General features: G+C 57.3%; 2 protein-coding genes across 11 annotated transcripts in view; one reads left to right on the forward strand and one right to left on the reverse strand.

Moving 5' to 3' along the window:
* The first annotated feature begins 12,680 nt into the window (after nt 1-12,680).
* MYOG (myogenin) lies at nt 12,681-17,121 on the forward strand. Its single transcript, XM_058039910.1, has 3 exons — nt 12,681-13,194; nt 15,937-16,014; nt 17,000-17,121. Exons 1-3 carry the CDS (start codon nt 12,681-12,683, stop codon nt 17,119-17,121), a joined length of 714 nt encoding a protein of 237 aa, XP_057895893.1.
* Nucleotides 17,122-17,859: 738 nt separating this feature from the next.
* PPFIA4 (PTPRF interacting protein alpha 4) overlaps nt 17,860-21,082 on the reverse strand; it is a 64,127-nt gene continuing 60,904 nt past the window's right edge. For all 10 annotated transcript variants that reach the window (XM_058039971.1, XM_058039973.1, XM_058039978.1 and 7 more), the window contains 2 exons: nt 20,683-20,860; nt 17,860-19,483 (listed from right to left, as the gene is read on the reverse strand). In XM_058039971.1, the coding sequence (XP_057895954.1) occupies nt 19,425-19,483; nt 20,683-20,860 (237 nt within the window). In that variant the 3' untranslated portion in view covers nt 17,860-19,424. The remainder of the gene's footprint in view (nt 19,484-20,682; nt 20,861-21,082) is intronic.

Genomic DNA, 21,082 nt, shown 5'->3' on the forward strand with positions numbered 1-21,082 from the left:
GGCTTATCCAAATGCTGCGAGGAACGGCACCTCAGACGTGGGACAAGGGGACTCTTCCGACCCCCACCTGCACCTCTCCCAGTCCTTTCTCCCTCCTCTAGTGAGACTCGGACTGGAGTTGTCCCCTGCTGTGCTCTGTCCCAACCCTTGGATCTGCCCCTTGTGGCTACCCCTCATCCCTCTCTCCACCGGAGTTTGCCCCCCCCACAGCAGGGATGGGATCAGCTGTGGGACCATCCCAATCCAGGGCTGATTTTCCATCAGCTGCTGTCCCATGGCTGCTCTCCCCCTTGGGCAAGTGGCCGGCAAAGAGCTGGGGGTCCCAGCCTCCCGGGGCTGCCTGGGGACTGTGGCATTGTGCCACCTCTGGGCACTGGGCTGTGCCAGCAGCAGGGCGAGGTGAGCTCAGATTGGTCTGGATGATGTGTTTGTTGTGCAGAGAGAAAAATCAACGGAGGCTCGTGGGCTCCTGTAAACACAGCACTATTTATGGAGCATTGGCATCCTGCAGCATCTCCTCACACCTCCTCCACTGCAGGGGAAAGTGATGCCCCCTATGGCTGAGCATAAATCCAGAGGCATGGGGGTGCTCAGGATGGGCTTTGAGAGTGGAAAGGGCATTCCCAGAGAGCCCAAAGCCCCTCGCCCACCACCTTCCCAGGAGGAGTGTCTTTGCAATCAACCTCTGGCTGGGAGCAGGGCAGGAAAGGCAGCAGGTTCCTCACAGGAGTGCAATGCGGAAGCAAACGCAGGCAGGGCCCGGCCTAATTGTATGCAAATTGCCCAAACAGAGATTAAAACCATTCCTTTTCCTTTGTGGATTTGCAGTTTGTTCTCCCTCCCTGGATTCGTTTCCCTGAATGCACAATTTTAGCAGCACCCCTAAAACCCCCCATATTTTGGCTGTGAACCTGCCAGAGGGGTCTGAGTTCTCTCACCAGCCCAGGGCACGGGCAAAGGCTGCAGGGATGGGATGACCAAATGGATACAGAGCCCATTCCTGACAGAGAGGGATCATCAGCTCATTCTCCTGACACCAAGCTGGGGATGTGTCCAAAGAGTGTCAGGGATTCCTGAAAAACCCATGACAAAAAAAATCTGGTGAGCATCAAACACTGGGAAAGTTATCCAGGTCTTCCAGACTCTTTCTGGGGGTTTTAAGGAGAAAAATATCCTGAGAGCTGCAGTGGGTTGTGAAGATCCAGTGCTGGATGATGCTGCCATGGATAAATACCTTTGGCACACAGGGAGAGATGGGATGAAGTGAGACAAACAAGGGCCATGGTGTGACTTCCTGCAGCAGCTGCTGTGAGCTGGGGACAGGAGCAGTCTGTGGCTGTGGCAGGAGGGGAGGGTTGGTGTCTGGCTCGATGCCAGTGGGATGCACCCGGGGCTGTGGCGTGTCGGGGCTGGTTGATGAGACCCAACCCTGACTGAACCCCCAGGGTTTGGCAGCAGCCAAGAAATGCTTTTCCAGAGAAACAAGTCAGGGCTTGGGGAGCTCATTTCTGTCCATCTTTCTTCAGCTTTTCTCTGGGGTGTGAGCTTCCCTCTCCTGCCTTAGTTTAGCTGAATGAAGAACAGCTCCATGGTGCCACTCTGGGTGGTGAGGGCAGGAGAAGTTGAGGATTTCTCCACCTTTTCCATCATGGTGACCATCCCACAGCACTTCTGGTCATGGAAAGGGGCTTCTTAACTAGGAAAGTTGATTAGGAGTGTGGCTGGTGCCAGCAGCACAGGGGTGTGTGCTTGGAGAGCTGATGGCTCTGAGAGACGTTAATTAGGACGAGTGACCCCCTGAGTGCCATGGTCTGGTGGGTCCACACAGGATGGCACAAGGCAAAGAGAGAAGCAGCAAACAAAGGGAAGCCCTGGAGCTTTTCCAAAGAGGCCTCCACTGTGTTGAGATGTTTTGGAGTGATGGTCATCCTATACTGTTGGGGCCACCACTCTGTGTGTGCCAGTGACACAGAGCCCTGGGGACCTCACTCAGGACACAGCTAGTCTCAATTTGTGCTCAGTTTCTCTCCCATTTATGGGATACACAGCCCTGGGAACCCATCTGGGGATCAAGGAGCCCCAGACTTCTGTAGGGTGGTGCATCCCTATCTGGACTTGGCAGGAGATGCTCAGCAGCAATGACACGGCACAGAAAACATCCCAAAAGATAAATGGGCAAATCCCAGAGATTGAATGAAGGAAAGGCTGTTTTCCTGTGAACTGCCCATTCCCATGGAGCACATCCCACTCCTGTCACTCACAGCAGGTTGGGAAGAGGGCTGGCAGTGCTACCAGTGCACTGAGGGACAAAATGAATCCTGAGAGGTGCCTGTGATCCGTCAGCCCCGTGCTGGCACAAGGATGTGCCCCAGGTCCCTCTGGCCTGGGGAGATGCCACATCCACGGCGCTGCAGATTCCCACAGCAGCCAAATGGGTCGGGCCCCGCTTGGATCCCGGCCAGATTCCAGCCAGATGCTGCCCACAGGCAGCTGGGTCACTGTGCCTTGGCACAACAGGGCATTGCCAGGCTTTTGTGCTGCCCTGTCAGGGAGGAGCTGCTGAGACATGGCTGGGTGGAAGAGAAAACTGATCCCAGCCAGGGAGCTACGCAGCCTGTCCCTGGCAGGGCAGTGGGGTAGGGCAGAGGTCTGTCCCAAGGTCCGCCCCACAGCCCGATCTGGGCCCTTTGCCTCGGCACTGCTGCCTCTTCCTCACCACACCGGGGTTATTTTACTCCCTAGGGAGCCCCGGGGGTGTTACTGAGCCAGGCTGAGGGCCAGGAGCTGTTCCTGCCATTGCTTCCAGCCGTCTCTGCAGGGCAGGAGGGGCTTAAACGTTTCCAATCCTGCCAAGCAGTTCTGAGGACGGTTCAAATCCTTTGCCCCCCTCCAGGGCCACCCTGGACCAAACCCAGCGCTGTTTGGCCTCTGGTTTCAGTTGCAGAGCCTGTGGAAGGTGCCGTGGGGAGGGAGGGGGAGCCCGGCGCTGTGAGGGCTCTGGAACTCCCAGCAGTGATGACAGATCCTTCTGGGGCAAAGACTGGCATTAAACAGTGACTGCTCAAGAAAGGGAAAAAAAAAAAGGCTGTGAAGGACAGAAATGTAAAAGGAAAAATGTGAGTTGCTACAAGGGCTGAATGATGGGAACCACTTCCCTTGATGGATCTCAGAGACGGCAAAATCATTTTCTGAGTGATCTTTGGGGAAATATTGGGGAGGGGACGAAGAGCTGAGTAGGTGTTGTGGCTGGAAAAGCCCAGGGCCACCCCCAGATCTGGGCCTGTGATGACCTGGGGACACCTGGGGAGACCACAGGGGTGGTGGAAAATGAGGATTTGGGGTGAAGGAAAAAACTGGGATGAAGCAGTGACATTCCCACACCAATCCAGCCCAGCCTGGCTGGGAATGTGGGAATGCCCAGGGAGGACTGGGCTGGGCTGGATCGGTGGCTCTGAGTGAGGAGGGAGAGGTGGCAAAAAAGAAACCATGGCTGCTGCTCCCCAAGCCCATATCTCTCACTTCAGCATTTTGTCCCATATTTCTATTTTTAAATTCCCTGCTTTTAGCTTCCAGCTGTCACTTACAGCTCTCGGGTTTGGAAAGGGAGATTTCCCCCCACTCAGGCTCTCACAGACTGAAACCATCTCACCACCCTCCAAGAGGAAAGCTCTTCTTCCACCCAGCCCCTGCAGCCTCTGAGCCCTGCACCCTGCTGCTACCCAAATTATTGCTTTCCAACCAATTTAAGGCAAATTCTTTTGTATCCAGAAATTAATTCAGGACAGCGATTCACTGAGTAGGTTCTCCGTGTTGTAGGAAAAGATGTTCAAACCCTTCACACATGCCTAAACCTGCAGATTCCTATGGAAGATGTGGAAAATTTCTTATCAGCACAGGGGATCCGCCTCCTGCCTTGTTCCACTTCTCCTCTTCCATCTGCAATCGTTTCCCCCGCGGCCCTGGAGCGCACAAACGCGGCTGCAGCGGCCCGAGCGCTCCCCGGGGAGCGGCTCCTGCAGGACACGGGACATTCCCAGTGCCCCCGCAGCGGCGGGGAGCCGTTCCCACAGCTGGGGGCCCCCCGGAATTGCGGGGCCACGAGGCCCTGCCCGGAGCTCGGGGTGCCTCGGCTCCCTTGGGCAGGGGGGCTCTGCTGCCTCCCCCCCTTCCAGCCAGGCTCGGGGGTCCGGGCAGGGCCGGGGGGGTCACCCACCCCACCCAGCCTCGCCCCGCCCAGCCCCACCCACCTCACCCACCTCACCCAGCCCCGCCCAGCCTCACCCAGCCTCACTCAGTCCCACCCAGCCCCACCCAGCCCCACCCACCTCACCCAGCCCCACCCAGCCCCACCCACCTCACCCAGCCTCACCCAGCCTCACTCAGTCCCACCAGCCCCACCCACCTCACCCCCCTCACCCAGCCCCGCCCAGCCCCACCCACCCCACCCAGCCCCGCCCCGCCCAGCCCCGCCCACCTCACCCACCTCACCCCGCCCCGCCCCGCCCCGCCCAGCCCCACCCACCTCACCCAGCCTCACCCAGCCCCACCCAGCCCCACCCAGCCCCACCCACCTCACCCAGCCTCACCCAGCCCCACCCAGCCCCGCCCAGTCCCGCCCAGCCTCACCCAGCCCCACCCACCTCACCCAGCCTCACCCAGCCCACCCAGCCCCACCCAGCCCCACCCACCCCACCCAGCCCCGCCCAGCCCCACCCACCTCACCCAGCCTCACCCAGTCCCACCCAGCCTCACCCAGCCCCACCCAGCCCCACCCAGCCCCACCCACCTCACCCAGCCTCACCCAGCCCCACCCAGCCCCACCCAGCCCCACCCACCTCACCCAGCCCCACCCAGCCCCGCCCAGTCCCGCCCAGCCTCACCCAGCCCCACCCACCTCACCCAGCCTCACCCAGCCCCACCCAGCCCCACCGAGCTCCGGGGGAGCAGAGGGCGGCCGGGGGGATGCCGGCACCGCGTATCCCTGGCTGGGAAAGGCTGGGAGAAGCACCAGGCTGAAGGCACAGACCCAGCCAGGCATTGTGAGGGCAGTAACCCCAAATTTCCTCTCTTCACCACAGGAGAAGCCCTTCCCACGAAAAGCCTTGGCTGGAGCAGTGTTTGCCATCCGTGTCCGTCTCCTCCATCCGGGCTGGGCAGTGGGGATGGAGCAGGGACGGAGCCTCCCGATGTGTGCCCATGACACCCACACCAGCTCACCCTTCCCAGAACATTCCAGGGGCCGGGAGCTGGGATGCTGCACCTCTGGGCATCCCCTGGGATTAAAAGGCACCCAGGCACTGGAAACTGGGAAACTGGGAAAGAAGCCCAGGGTCGCCTCCTGGGGACAAGGGACCTCTCCATCCCCAGGGCAATTGGGGCTCCGAGTTTAACATCCCTAAATAAATGCTTTTGAAAGGGCAGAGACCAACGTGAGCCTTGGTGGCTGAGGGGCTCCCCCCTACCCCAGCCACTGCACTTCCCAAAGGCAATTAAATCCATGGAGCCAAAGGGAACAGATGGGACACGGGCACTGGGAAAGAGCATCCCGTGAGGGACAGAGGAGAAGGAGAATAAATAGAAAAATAAAATAAAATAAAATAAAATAAAATAAAATAAAATAAAATAAAATAAAATAAAATAAAATAAAATAAAATAAAATAAAATAACTGTCTGATTGTTAATTATTCATATTATTTATATTATTTTATATTTCTGCTGCAGAATAAATAGAGAAGGGAACCCCTCAAATCACACTCCTGTCCCTCCCTATGGGATGAAAGCCAGCTGCTCCCCAAAACAGATTTGGGGGGCAAATGTGTCTGCTTCAGCTGAGGCAAAAAATTCCTTCTCCAGGACAATTTCATCCACAAATGAGCAAAAGGAAAGTGTTTCCAGGGAGTCCCTCCACTTTCCTGGAACCTCCCCTTCCCGGATTAGGATGTTTTGGCCCAAAGGAGGAATGAGGGAACTGGGACTGGAACAGGAACCGCAGGAAGCCAAACCCTGGGAGCTATTTTCGGCCGTCAGGCAGGAAAAGCACCTGTTGGGGTCATTACGCCGCGGGAAAAAACAAACCTCAAGATTTTCTCCCAGGGGGGGTCGGAGATAAATAGCTGGGATCTATCCTGCTGGAGAACTGGATCTGGATACAAGAGAAACACCCCAGGTTTCAAATCCTGGTCCCCCCTCTGAGCCGCCAGGGGCCCTACCCCGGATCCTGGGGGAGAAGGGCGGGTTCCCCCTAAAAAAGGGGAATTCAAAGGGGTCTGAGATGCGTTTGGGCTCTGGCTCGAGGTGCGCGTCCCTAAATCCGGACTCGGCTGTGGATAAGCGGGCTGTTGGTGCCCTCTCCCGTCCAGCTGCGGTGGCTGATGCCTCCTGCATCCCTGCTTCATCCCTCCTCCATCCCTCCTCCATCCCTCCTCCATCCCTGCTCCATCCCTCCTCCATCCCTCCTCCATCCCTCCTCTATCCCTCCTTCATCCCTCCTCCATCCCTGCTCCATCCCTCCTCCATCCCTCCTCCATCCCTCCTCTATCCCTCCTTCATCCCTCCTCCATCCCTCCTCCATCCCTCCTCTATCCCTCCTCCATCCCTCCTCCATCCCTCCTCCATCCCTCCTCCCCATCCCTCCTCCATCCCTCCTCCATCCCTGCTCCATCCCTGCTCCATCCCTCCTCCATCCCTCCTCCATCCCTGCTCCATCCCTGCTCCATCCCTGCTCCATCCCTGCTCCATCCCTGCTCCATCCCTCCTCCATCCCTGCTCCATCCCTCCTCCATCCCTCCTCCATCCCTGCTCCATCCCTGCTCCATCCCTGCTCCATCCCTCCTCCATCCCTGCTCCATCCCTGCTCCATCCCTGCTCCATCCCTCCTCCATCCCTCCTCCCTCCCTCCTCCCTCCTCCTGCCGTTCCTCCTGCACGAAGCCGCAGACCTCGAGCCTCCCAGGTCCCATGGGACCCTCGGGCGACCTGACCAAGGAACGGAGGGTTTATCCTCGGTCACAACCTCATGTTCCACGACTTTGCCTTTCAAGGAATTTTTCCTAGCAGGCAGCCAGGGGTTGCATTTCCACAGTGGCTGAGATGGGCTGGGAGGAGCTTGAGTCCCTGAAATGGGGCACGGGGAGCACCCTAAAAACACCTACCCCGTTTCTGTTCCCTACACCAAAGCTCATCAGGCCTCCTCACCCCTCCCCAGCTCTCCTCATCCTCCCGGCTCTCCTCTCCCCGCCCGTGCTCCATCGGCTCTGGGAGCGGGACATCCCCGGGCGGGGCTGGCCCAGGGACCCCGGGCCGGGATTCTCCCGCAGCCCCGCAGCGGGGCCCGAGCGGCGACAGCTGGGAATGCGAGGGGGGTCGGGCTTTGCTGAGGGGAGGGGGGAAATCGGGGAGGGGGGCACGGAAAGCTCTGCCCCTGCCAGGGGAATTTTCAGGGAGGGGCCCCTCCGGAAGAGCTGGGGGCCCCTCCCTGGGGACCGGCGCGTCTGGCATCGCTGCTGGCATGTCAAGGGGGGAGTCTGCTGACCCCTGTCCCCCGGGGAATCCCACGCTGAAGCCACAAAATCGTCACAACCCTCCCTCCCTGACTCTCCGAGTCACCACGAGGTGCCCTTCATGGCAGGAGAGGAGGCTGAGTGTCACCCCTCCTTGTGCCAAAATTTGCTGTCACTTGGGGTGGGAGCAGAAAAATACAGGAGTCGCTGGTGTATGAAAGCTCGACATGACCATCACGAGCTCTTTTCCTGTACTGACCAGACCTTAGTCCTGCAGCACCAGCCCCAGCTGGCCATGGAGGGAAGGGAACATGCCCACCATGGGGACAAGCTGATGGTCACCCACCCAGGACACCTGGCTGGCTGTCACCCAGATCCCTCCCTGCCCTCCCTGCTGGTTCCAGGCACCTCGTGTCAGGGTGTCCCTGCCAAGGGACACTGTTGTCCCCAGGTCCCTTTCCCGGGCCTCACACCCTCCCCTGCCTGGACAGCTGTCCCCTCTCGGGGTCAAACAGCCGCCACATGTCACTGCTGAATCCCTCACATTCATGGGTCTTCCTCTCAACCCCCACCTGTCCTGCAGCTTGCTCCTGCCACAGTGTCCCACTCCAGGGAAAACAACCCCTTGTTGACAACCCAAGTCCCCCCTGCTCCTCCCTTGGTGACACATGTGGGGACAGCCCAGCCAGTGCCACCCTGCAGGGGATGGAGCAGCCGGGGATGCCCCTGGCCTGGCGGCAGGGGGGTCCAGAAGGGAAACCCTGCTGTGGGTTCACTAGTGGGGGTCCTGCTGGGTGAACCCCTCCTCCATCTGCAATGTGGGGCTAGGGCCTGTGAGGGAGAAGGGTCGTCACGTCCAGGCCATGGGGTCATCGAGCAAGGGAGGCCATGGAGGGGCAGAAACACAGGAGGTTTAGTGCTGCAGTGGGGCAGAGCATCCCCTGATCCGTGTGAACAAAGAGGGAGGCCAGGGCACCCAGTGTGGTCCCTGGGCTGGGAACGGCAGACTCGTGGGTCGGGGTACCTGGTTTTGTCCCCAAATGTGGATCCTGGTGGGTCAGGCACACAGGGTGATTGCAGCAGGTCACCCACTGAAATTCATAGACAGGGCTCAGTGGCTTGGTATGTTGGGGCAACCAGTATTGTCCCCAGACTGGGATCCAGTGGGCTGGGGGCTACTCAACCACCTGCACCTCTCTGTAGGTTTGACCTGGGAGGGAGGTGAGGGATCAACAAAGACAGTTAATAACAGAAATAAATCTGTTCTCCAGAGAGATTTTAGACTTCCATCATGATCCCTGATTTTCTGATGGGGAAACTGAGGCACCTAGAGTGCAGGGGAGTGAGGGGGCACCAAGGGTGCTGAGCCCCATGGGGACCCAAGAACTGCAGGAGCAGCCCTGTCCCACCAGGGAACTGGAGCTGGACCAGTTGGCTCTTACAGGTGAGGGAGGGATTGTCTGCTGGTGCTGTCACCACTGCTGCCATCCCTGCTGGGACAGACAGCAGGACATCATCCCCCATCACTCCCCACGGAGCGATGGCCGGACCCCAAATTAACCCCAGATCCCCAGGAGCAGCGGACATGGATGTGCAAAGCCTCGGGCTGGGGCAGAACGGGGAGGCTCTGCCGAGCCCCATCCAGGCCAAGCAGCTGTTGCCGTCCCAAACACGTCGGAAATCCCGGGTGTCGGAGCAGAGCTCTGCTCCACATTCCTGGCCGAGCGTGGGGACAGGGCCAAGCATCCCCCGCTGCCTGCAGCTGCTCCCAAATATGTTACGACTTGTCAGGGAGGTAGGAAGGGATGTCGATGGGCCTGGAAAGGAGAGGGGATGTGGGACGGTGGGGTGCCCGGTGGGGGACGGAGGGTGGGTCCGACTGCAAGTCGCATTTTGGTGAGTCTCCTTCCTGTGCTGAAATCCCAGAGGGGTGATATCTGCTAAGCCCTGGCTTTCCCCCTTTTTCCCCATCAGTGGAATGGTCCCGGTACCCCGGGTTGTAGGTGCTGCTTGGGACATCCAAATCTCTTCACCAGCCTGAAAACCCAGGTTTTTCTGCCCTTTCCAGTAGGAGCTGGCCGGCACCATCCCCACCATTGCCGCTCCAGCATGGGCACGGCACAGCTCCATGCCCCAGGCAGGGATGGGCAACCCCTGTGTGCAGCTCTGAGCAGGGAACAGGGACATGCACTGGTCAAGGCTCTGTGCACTGGGAGGGACGCTCCCCAGGCTGCAACACGCTCACGTGTATCCCCAAAACTCAGCAAATCCAGACCATCAGACCTGAGGGAAAGCCAAACAGCCGAGGCAGCCCCTGGGTGTCTCTCCGTGACCCCGCTCCGTGGGCCTGGCCACCGGCTTGGGAAGCTGCCCCAGAGGAGCGAGGACAAGCCCTGCTCTCTGGATTTTCTCAATGGATGGGTATTTTTAGCTCTGAGCCCGTGGCTGCCCTCCCCGCCAGCTGTGTCGGGGTGAGCCGTCCCCGCGAGGCCCCGCGGCCGGGGAAAGGTCACCCCGTGACGGATCGCAGCACGTTCTGCCCGGGCTCACACAGCGTCACTTTGTGCTGCCTCCCAGCCGCCGCCATCCATCACGGCATAACCTGACAGCCGGCAGCACAGCCCTAATCCCCCCTCGGCTCCCGATTGCCCGGGCGCAGCCTCGGCTGCCGTGGGCACCCACGGGACGGGAAAAGCCGCGCTCGGCTGAACCCGGCGGGGCCGTGATGGGAGCCCCCCTGTAGCCCAACACGGGGTGCCTTGGTGACGGCCACGTGTCCCGTGGGATGCATTATCCGTGATTTGATACTCACCGGGATGAGACCGCTGGACCTACAGACCCCAGACCCTGCCGTGCTCCTCCTCTGTGTTCAGGAGGGATCATCCACGGCATGGAGGGGCTGAAGGAGCTGCAGAGCTGCAGCTGGGTGGGCACAGCATTGTCCCTGCTCCCACATCACTGGGTGAGACCCCCAAATGGAGCTGGAGCAGTGCAGCTGCCAGCGGGATCCCTCTCCCCAGTCCACCCCACTGAGTGCCCTTTCCTCCCCATCTCCTTAAGCCGCCTTCTGTGTCCCCTGCCCGCTCAGCCATGGGCACACAGCGGCCTTGGTGGCCCTGTTGGGGCTGGATTGTGCCACTTCTCCAGCTGGGGACACGTGGCTGGTGCTGCCCCTCCAGTGCTGCCCCTGTTTATGAACTGACAAATGCTTGACCGCTCTCCTGGGCAGGTCAGTCTCGTGGCCCTGGAGCCCATTATGTCACCACTGTGTCTCTCACCCTCCAGACATGCTCCTGCAATTCCAAAACACCCATTCATACCTGACACCTCTCACCCAGGGATGCGGCTGCAGCTCAAGAGGCTCGCTGGGGTCATGTCCACCAAGTGCCACTGATAAAGGTCCCCATGAGTGACTCAAGATGATTGATGTGATGGTGTGGGGCTGATGTGAAGACCTCAGGCTCAGGTTATCCACTCCTAAAGCCTTCACTCCTACCATGGGCACCTGTGCACACCTGAGGGATGAATCCTGCCTCTTCCCAACCCTTTTAGTGCTTTTTCTTTAGGCAAGGGCCAAGCTGATGCTCTGATTTCTTTCCTTCTTGAGTATTTTGGAGTTTGACTGACTGTGGGAAGCACAGGGGCTGTGCTGAAGGTGAACCTAAAGGCTATGGTCCTGTTTTCCTTAGTGCAGACTTTCATAGATGTTAAAAGCATGGAGACAGCAAATCCACAGGGCTGGGACCCCGGGAGAGTAGGAATTGGGGTGAGGAGATGTTGGAAAGCTCCCAGCCACAAAGAAATCACAAGGAGAGAAGAGCATCATGACAGGTTCCAACAAGGTCAGAAATCAATCCCAAGTGAGCAAGGCTGCTGATAGTGGGCACAGGGAATGTGCCACAGCACAGCCTCTCCAAGGAGGGGGAATTTGGGGAAGGAGAATCCCAGCAGGGTTGGCCCTGCACTTTGCTGACATTCTTTCCACTGACCAATCCCTCAGCTGGAATCTGGCCTGGAGCAGGAATAGGATGAGATGGGAGATGGTTTGTGGTGTTCCAGATGGGAAAAAAAAGTCCCCTCTGAATTAGAGACAAAGCTGGAGAGATGTAGCCAAGCCATTGGAGTCAGCAGAGAAGGGATGGGGATGAGTTAAAATCCCCCTCATGCTGCTGCTGTTTCTCTATCAGGAATACATGAGTGTCCTCTCTGGGAGAGGCGGGCATCAGAATGGCATTTGGGGCTTTGGTTATCCACAGGTACAGAGGCCAGCACAGGAGAGCAGGTGGGATGAGGCAGTGCCAGCTGGGAGAGGGCTGAGCCCAGCCTGACTCTGCTGGAACCTGGAGACAACGTGGGAGAAGGTGTCCTTTGGGTTTGGTGCATGGGACTAGCCACGAATGTGGGTTTTGTGACACAAATGTGACAAGGAGCTTGACTGGGCACCCAAGGCAGAGGAAAGGTTGGGCTTTGGCTCGGTCCTGCCTGCTCCACTGCTGTGGGACAGGCAGCAGGCACTGCAGCTGGACCAGGACAGGTGAGCACGGAGAGGGGTGACCACAGAGACGGGACTGGAGCCCGGGGTGCTCCCTCCATTGGGATATCCCCCCGGGGGCTGGATTCCAAGGACTGGGATCAGTGTAACATGGACCGGCAGGATGGGACCGTGGGGAATATGGGGCAGAGCAGGTGGGAAGGGCTGCGAAGGGGACGATGCTGTGCTGGTGTTGGGTCCCACTGCAGGGAAGGCACAGATCTGGGATACCGTGGGATCCAGGGGGGCAGCGTGAAGGGGTGGGGGTGCCCTGGTCAGGCAGAGCGGCCACGAGGCCGCCACGGCCGCCCCGGCCCGGCTGTAACTGAAGGCACCAGATGAGGCAGGAATGCCAGGGGGGAGCTGGCACCTCGGGGCTCACACAAAGCCCTTGTTCGGGTCCAGCCGAGCCGTGCCAGCCCCCAGCCCCGCCGGGCCGGGCACTGTAATCCCCGTGGGGAGAGCACATAGAATCAGACAGACAAGTTTTGATGTGAGGCAGCAGCTTAGGGTGGGCTCAGGTTTCCTTTGGGTTTTCTATATTTATCTCCGTGATTTAATGCCAGCGCCGGGGTTTAAATGGCACCAAGCAGTTGGCGCGGGGAGAGGGAGCAGCCGCCGCCGAGCCGCGCACACGTCCCCGAGCCGCCCATGGAGCTCTTCGAGACCAACCCGTATTTCTTCCCGGAGCAGAGGTTTTACGATGGCGAAAACTTCCTGGGCTCCCGCTTGCAGGCCTTGGAGCCCGCGGCGTTCCCCGAGCGCGCCGAGGCCGCGCTGTGCGCCGAGGGCAGGGCGGCTCTGCAGGACAAGGAGGCGCTGGCCGAGCACTGTCCCGGGCAGTGCCTGCCCTGGGCCTGCAAGGTGTGCAAGAGGAAATCCGTGTCCATGGACCGGCGCCGCGCCGCCACGCTGCGGGAGAAGCGGCGCCTCAAGAAGGTGAACGAGGCGTTCGAGGCGCTGAAGCGCAGCACGCTGCTGAACCCCAACCAGCGGCTGCCCAAGGTGGAGATCCTGCGCAGCGCCATCCAGTACATCGAGCGGCTGCAGAGCCTGCTCAGCTCCCTCAACCAGCAGGAGCGGGACCAGCGGGAGCTGCGCTACCGGGCCCAGCCCGCCGTGAGTGCCCGAGGGAGGGGAGGGGGTGCCCCGTGGGGTGACCCCCGTGGGGTGACGCTCCGTGGGCGCGATGCCGTCTCGGGGGACGCTCCATGGGAGAAGGGCCATGTGGGACTGATGCTCTGTGGGGACAATGCCCTATGAAGGTGACTTTCTATGGGGTGATGCTCTATGGGAGGATGCTCTATAGGAGGGTGCCATTTAGGGGTGATGCTCTGTGGGGTGATGCCCGATGTGGAGTCATTTTGGAGTGCCATTCTATGGCAGAGATGCTCTAAGGGGACAATGCCCTATGGAGGTTATGCTACTCTATGGGGTTGATGCCATATGAGAATGAGGTTCTATGGAGGTGATGTCGTTTTGGGGTGTCCATCCTACGTGGGTGATGCTTTAAAGGGTTGATGCCATTTCAGGGTTAAGGCCTGTGGGGGTGATGCCATGGGGTGATTCTCCATGGGGACATAGCTCTATGGGGTGATGCCCTGTGGGGTAACCCCAAGCAGAAGCTCTGGGGCACTGCTGGGGGGAACAGCACCCCAGCTCTGGAGTGGGGCAGGCACTGCCACCTTGGGACACTGGTGGATGTGTGTCCTGCATGGGGGCACAGGGACAATGACCCAACCCTGTCGAGTGCTCACATCCCTGCGGGAAGGGGGACGCTGCCCCTCTGTCCCTGGGAACGGCTGCACTGGGGCCGTGCCTGTGAGTGGCACGTGGGCCTGGGCTGAGGAGGGCTGGGAATGGTGAAAGTGAAGGAAACAACAGAGAGCTAAACTAAATGAAAATATAACATAACATAGCAATTAATATTAAATACTAAATGCAAAAATAGAAATACAAATATGAAATATAAAAAAAATATAAAGCATAAAATATAAAATAAAATTAACCCTCTCTGTTCACACCCAGGCAGAGGAAGGGATGAGAGGGATGGCACAGGGACAGCTCTGGTTTCTAGGACCAAAGGGGCCCATTTGGGCACTGGCTGAGGACACTCAGTATTTGTGTCCTGTCACCATCCCCAGAGAGCCAGGACCTGTCACTCCACAAGAGTTTAGCCATTTAACCAAGTTTTTGAGAGGTATTTTCACCTGCCCCCTGATTCCTGTGGATGTCTGGCTATGTGCTTCCCTTCTGCTCTGAGGTTTAGATCTGTGAATGCACAGAGAGCTGAGACTACAGCTCCAGGTCTAGGGAGAGGTGGAATAGATAGATGTAGGGCTGTGTATTGGTGTAGGCATTGATGATATGGGTTCTACAGATCCAGAGATCATATAGACAAATTAGAGATTAAATTGATATGGATGTGATAGCTATAGAGAAAGATACAAATTATAGAGATAGATTATATATAGATAATATAGACAGTGATAAAGATTATATAGATTATCTATAGATATTTATATATAAATGACATACAGGTATATCTATAGATACAGATTATGGAGATATAGGTGATGTAGATATGGATGATATAGATACAAAAGTAGGTAATGTAGATATGGATATAAATATGGCACATAGATATATGGAGATATATATATATATATATATATATATAGAGAGAGAGAGAGAGAGAGAGAGAGAGAGAGAGAGAGAGAAAGATCCATATAGATATAGATGCAGATACAGATACAGATACAAATACAGGTACAGATACAGATACAGATACAGATACAGATACAGATACAGATACAGATATGGAAGGACTTTATCAGAGGCCCAGAAGAGGGAATCCCACATCTCCTTCCAGACTAAGGGATTTAAGGGCCAAACCAGTAGGTACCCAGGTAGTCCAATTTAATGCTGAATAAAGGAATGAAAAAGTATTTAGGCTCCATCCCAAATATTTGTGGGACTTCCCAGTATCCACTTTAATGCCAGAATACACTTGGATACCAGAATCTAATGTCCACTTCCCAGAATCCACTTAGATTTGGGAATGTGCCCAAAACTGTGCTGAGCTGTCCCTTTGTCACTTCTGTTCTGAGCTGCTCCTTCTCCCAGGTGCAGCCAGGGGTTCACATATTTATGCAAAAGCCAATATTTTGGGGGAAAAAATATCGTACCTGGAAGAATTTCCTGCTTTAATGGGAAATAAGACCAAGTGTTAATTAGTTATCCTGTGTTGCTATGAGCTTGTAGAGCCCAAGTGCCATTCTAGTCTGCTACAAAGAGTTGGGTCTATGGGGTTGCTCATATAAATCACTTTTGGGGTTTTACCTGAGCTGACACCCATTCGCAGACAAAGACACACCCAAAAAAAGTAAATTCTGAGCTGTGCTGAATAATGCTCTCATTTTTCATGCTGTCAGCTCTTTTCTCCAAAACCACTCAGCCCCAAATCCACAAATCAAACTGCCAAAAGCTTTTCCCAATCGCCCCCCTCAGGATGGCCTGAGGGCATCCAGCCCATGTATCATTTTTTACAAGCCTGATTAGGTGATTCTCAGTAAAAAGGTGTTTTGCCCAAGGACATTTGTTCATCTCCAGCCCTTTTTCATACTCAGTGGGGAAAGAAACACCTTTTTACATGCAGTGAGCATGCAGTGAGCAGGGAGCCCCATTTCTCTGTGGCCAGTGTCCCAAAACAAGGAGGGTTTTCCAGCCTTTATGTTAAGGAAGCACCTGGCCCTGATGGGTCGTGGAGACCCTGAGTGCTGTTGGCTCCTGCAGGTGGGGAGGGATGTCCCCGCTGTGGGATGGGCCCCGGGTGTTGTTGGGGATGCTGGTGGGGTTTGCCGTGCCCGAGGAGGTGACACAGCTTGCTCTGGGCTCCTGCAGGCAGCCAGCGACTGCGGGTCGGGCAGCTCCTCCTGCAGCCCCGAGTGGAGCAGCCAGCTGGAGTTCAGCACCAACCCTGCAGGTAACGCCTCCTCCCTCCCTGGGGCATCCCACGGCCTCGCTGGCTCTGCAGGGACTGGGAAGGAACCTTGCCCTTCTCTCCCCATCCCACTGCTGCAGAGTGATGAGCTCAGAAATCCTACAGAACCTCCTTGGCTCAATTCTCAGCAATTCAGGGTTCTCTGAGCCCTCATTTCCCCAAAACACCAACCCCTGGGAGCTGCAGCAGCCTGGGGCCCTGGTACCTTCATCCCCAGCAAGGCTTTCATCCCTTAGCTGGGCATGCTTGGCTGGGCATCACTGGGCATGGCTGGGCATAGCTGAGCGTGGCTGGCCAGCGCTGCCCCAGCCCCCCCTACACCCCCTCGGCAGCTGCTGATCTTTTTTTCCATGCTTGCCATTATCCCCGCCCCTGCCAAATCCACCTGTTATTTTCCCCAGAAGGCAGAAACTTAAATCTCATTTTCCAGTGGAGATTAAAACCTATACAGGATCCAAAAGTCCCACTCCCTGTTGCTCTCTAGTCCTTCCCCAGGATGGGGGCTGGCAGCAGGTCCCTAGGTCCCTCTGGCCATGTGGAGGATCATGGGGTCATAGAATCATAGAAAAGAATCAACAAACTGTTATGGATGCAAAAGATCATCAAGTCCCACCCTCAGCCATGTTCACCACTAATCCACATCCCCTTGAGCAGAACCAGGAGCCATCTCTAGCACACAGTCCCCATTCCCAGCAGTGTCCTCACCCCTGTGTCTCTCCAGATCCCATTCCCAGCAGTGTCCTCACCCCCCTGTCCCCCCAAATCCCATTCCCAGCAGTGTCCTCACCCCTGTGTCTCCCCAGATTCCATTCCCAGCAGTGTCCTCACCCCTGTGTCTCCCCAAATCCCATTCCCAGCAGTGTCCTCACCCCTGTGTCTCTCCAGATCCCATCCCCAGCAGTGTCCTCACCCCTGTGTCTCCCCAGATCCCATTCCCAGCAGTGTCCTCACCCCTCTGTCTCCTCAGATCACCTCCTGGCTGATGAGGCAGCTGAGGAGCGCAACCTGCACTCGCTGTCCTCCATCGTGGAGAGCATTGCTGTGGAGGACGTGGCTGTGACGTTCCCGGAGGAGCGGGGTCAGAACTGAGCTGGTGCAAACCCCGGCGGCTCCTTGAAATGGTCACGGGGTGGGAATGAGATGGAGATCACATCCACCCCTCCTGCTGTGGGCTGCAGGGCTGACACCCCTCGGCTCCCTCCCCACCCCTCGGAGCGCTCCTGCCGGGCTGCAAGGACAACAGGCAGGGGTGGGGTGGTCCTGGAGGGGCTTCCCAGGGCCAGGCCCTGCTCCACTGCCCAGCCACGCAGGCCAATGTGTGCTGGGTGGGTTTAGGGCCAATGTGTGCTGGGTTCGCTTTGCTGAGTTTTCCAGATGCTCCTTGACCAAGGTCTCTGTCCAGCCGCTGTCTGGTGGTGCTGACCCAGAGCCCACCTGTCTTTTCTACTGAACGCTGTGTGCAGTTGCCATTTAGGGTTTTTTAATTATTATTTTTGCTAACTTATTTGGATTCTTTTTTAAATAAAGGGCATTCTTGTTTGGACAGCTCGGGTTTTCCTTTACTGTTGTCCTGCCCTGTGTAGGTCTCCTCAGTTCCACAATCCCCAAATCCACATTGGACATTTTCATATCAGTAAATCCAGCTGGATCTCAGCACATTCACTCAGTTGGGAAGTGGATGTGCCACACTTCAGTTAGCCCTACACTGACCAGTGATTTCACTGGTGTTTAACTGGAGTTCAGCCTAGGACCCCAAAGATCTTGAGGGAGCTAGAGATTAATGATATTTTGAATTTGGGCTCTACAAAGGAGGCTCAAAGCCAGCACTGTTTTAAAATCCTGTTTATTGGAACACACATACATCCTTTCCTGACCCGATCCAGGGTTTGGAGTCCATGCAGTACCAGTAATATGACGAAAGAAATAGGGCATCGATATAAAGGGCTCACTGACTCTTCAAATTAAAAAAATATTTAGTACTGTATTAGGCAAATGATACACCGAAAAGACGCTGTGACTGTAGAGTCTCTCAGATATTGCACTTCCAGACAGCACATGATAAGTATAAGGTCATTCCAGCCATCAATAAATATCACATCAGAAATAGGGGCCACACAAGGCAAACGTGGCATGAGGAGACAAAGAGATCCTACCCTATGGAAGAAATGGGAAGAGTTAAGAGCCTCCTGGATTGACCCCTGCCAGGAGGCAGGAGGGGAGAGCATCTCCTCTGCACCCAGAGGGGAGGGGTGGGCACATCCCGGGGGTGGAGGGGACTCCTGTTGTCGCCCTGGGCACCCAAGGAGGGTCCCCTCTCCTGTGGGTGCCGGACACCGTCCCCATGAGCCATGTGGGGTGGGCCCAGGCACAGCCCCCCCAACAGGGCACCTGACAGCACCAAAATCAGCACCTTGCCCACCCAGCCCTGGGCAGACACCGCCCTCCTCGCCTCACGCTGGGCCCCCTTCATCCCACCCAGCACCAGCCCTGGCACTGCCCTGGCCCCCCAAGGGCAGCTCCTTGCCCAGCCACCCTGGAGGGAGGATTTTCACAAGCCTGAATCTTCCTTGGCTTCAAGTCCTGTGGGCAGCAGCATCCCCGATGCCCAGGGCTCGAGTGAGTGCAGCCCGTGGCAGATTGGCAACATGAACCAGGCAGGAGAGAGGTTTCCAAACATTGCAGACACTTTGGGGGAGTCTGTGCTGCTCCCCAGATTGCACCATGCCAGGACAGCATCCGGAGCACACCCATGGCCCAGCCAGCGCAGGAGAAGTGGGGGACAGGCCATGGTGGGAGCCACGGGAGCCGGGGGAAGCAGGGGTGCATGAGCAGGAGGGACAGAAGTTGTCGGTCCACAGCAGTGACAATCTGTGGGTCAGGGCCGAGGAACAGGCACAGGCTGGGCTCTTGTCCTGGAAGGCAGCCAGCACATGGCGTACAGACATGGGGATTTGCTGAGGAGCAAAGCGGGAAAGGCCCCGTGAGGACGCTGGCTCAGCTCCACCTGTGCACCCACCGGCCAACAAACCCAGATGGAATCAGCATTGGATCCTCCTGGCACAGGGCAACCACGGCCCAGGGCACAGCAGGAGCCTCCCTGAAGTGCTTGACTATCCTTCCCTCACCCAACTGGGAATGGCACCTGGGGTCCCCAAGGAGCTGTCTGTCCAAGAGTGGACAAACTGCACGTGGTGGGACACTGAACATCCCTCCTGCATCATCCCTGCGAGCCTGGGGCAGCAGCAGCTCCCCCACCACTGAGCTCTCCCTGGTCCTCCATGGCCAAACCCTGGTGAGGGCAGCCCCCTCCCTGCCTGGGTGCTGCTGGGGCTCCTGCTCTGCCCTTGGTCCCCAGCACTCACCCAGGGGCTTGGCTCCCATCTCGCTGACCCTCAGCACGAGTACGTCCGGACCGTGGAGGTCTCCAGCCTTGGGGACCCGGAGGCACTGACTGGAAGGGAACCAAAAAGCAAAGCAATTAGTGACTGCTCCAATTAGCCCCCAACATCCCCAAATCCTGTGTTTATTGAGCAGCAACTGTGCACTGCAGCCACGTGAAGATGAGGGTCAGAGGAAGAGCCACGTTTGGCTCTTGATGCTCCTGAGGCTCCAGGACATTTGGGAAATTGCCACTTGCCCTGGGCAGTGAGCACCCTGCTCCCTGTCTGGGTGGGATTCTGTCCCAGGTTTCACTGTCTTCAGCCAGAGGGGAACTGAAGCTTCCACGGATGGGGTAGAAAAGGTCAAATAGAAGCTTGACCCAAACTGCTGGATGGAAAGCTGGGACCTCTGAGCCAAACTGGAGGCAGGAGAAGAGCTGAATCTGGGGTTTGGAGTTGAAAGGTAAGTACACAGCTTTTTAATTCTCATTCCCATCCTCATTTCTGATTCTGATGAAGCCAGCTTTGCTCCAGTGGGGAGCAGCTGCTACCTTGGGATAGTGGGACCAGGGTGCCTGGTCCAGGGGACAAATTGTAGTGACCTGGCTGGAGCTTCTGCCTACCTATGGCTTTGGAAGGTACCAAGACACCTTGAAGAAAGGAGTTGTCTGTTGGGGGCAGATCCTGGGACATAAAACAGGACAGCCAGCCACGGGCAGGGCAGGCAGGGTGTCCCAGCAGGTCCTGCCAGCCCTGGGAGAGCTCAGGCAAATGGAGCCCGTTAATATCTCCCTTTGGGGGTGGTTCCCAAAACCAGAATGGAGAAAACTGGCCCAGACTGGACTCCTGCATCCTGGCAGCCCCTGGGTGACATATCCCACTATATGCCACAATCCTGGCCCCTAACTGGTTCTTGTAGTTCATAACCAAGAACTCACACATAGGTCTGAAGTGATCCTTCCAGAAAAACATTGCCAGCAGGCCACTGCTCCAGGATCATATGGATTGAGCATCTTGGTTGACCAGCAAGTCACTCCCCTCCCTCTCCCTCTCCCTCTCCCTCTCCCTCTCCCTCTCCCTCTCCCTCTCCCTCTCCCTCTCCCTCTCCCTCTCCCTCTCCCTCTCCCTCTCCCTCTCCCTCTCCCTCTCCCTCTCCCTCCTCCTCCTCCTCCTCCCATCCCTTTCCTTTCCTGGTGGCACATCCTTCCCCACATTCCCTAATGCTCTGAGCAGGGGTGGGAGAGGGCCCCCTGGAGAAGGGCTGACCGACCTTCCGGGGGCATTTTCTTGGCGGGAGCAGCCGGAGGGGGCAGTGGCACGAGGCTGGTGACGCGGAAGCCGGCGGGGAGGGTCTCGGCAGAGCCGCTCAGGAGGTTGATGCTGTGCACGTCCCGCGGGCGGAAGCGCTTGCGCCAGGACGGCGTCCGACGGAAGGTTTTGTCATCGCCCTGCAGGGAACAGCGGTGACAGGCCGGGGTCAGTGCCAGCAGCACCTCCTGGCCCTGGGAGCTAACAAGGGTAGGCCTGTCCTTGGCGACCAGCTCTAGAAAAGTGTGGGATCAAAGGATATAGGACATCTTGTTGGGATCCCATGGCACTGGCTTTATCCTTTCCAGCTCATCTGTCTCTTCTCTACAGCAGCCTGCAGAGAAGGGACAGATTGGCTTTGC

This window comes from Melospiza georgiana, chromosome 23 (assembly GCF_028018845.1).
Source record: "Melospiza georgiana isolate bMelGeo1 chromosome 23, bMelGeo1.pri, whole genome shotgun sequence".
Classification (NCBI taxonomy): domain Eukaryota; kingdom Metazoa; phylum Chordata; class Aves; order Passeriformes; family Passerellidae; genus Melospiza; species Melospiza georgiana.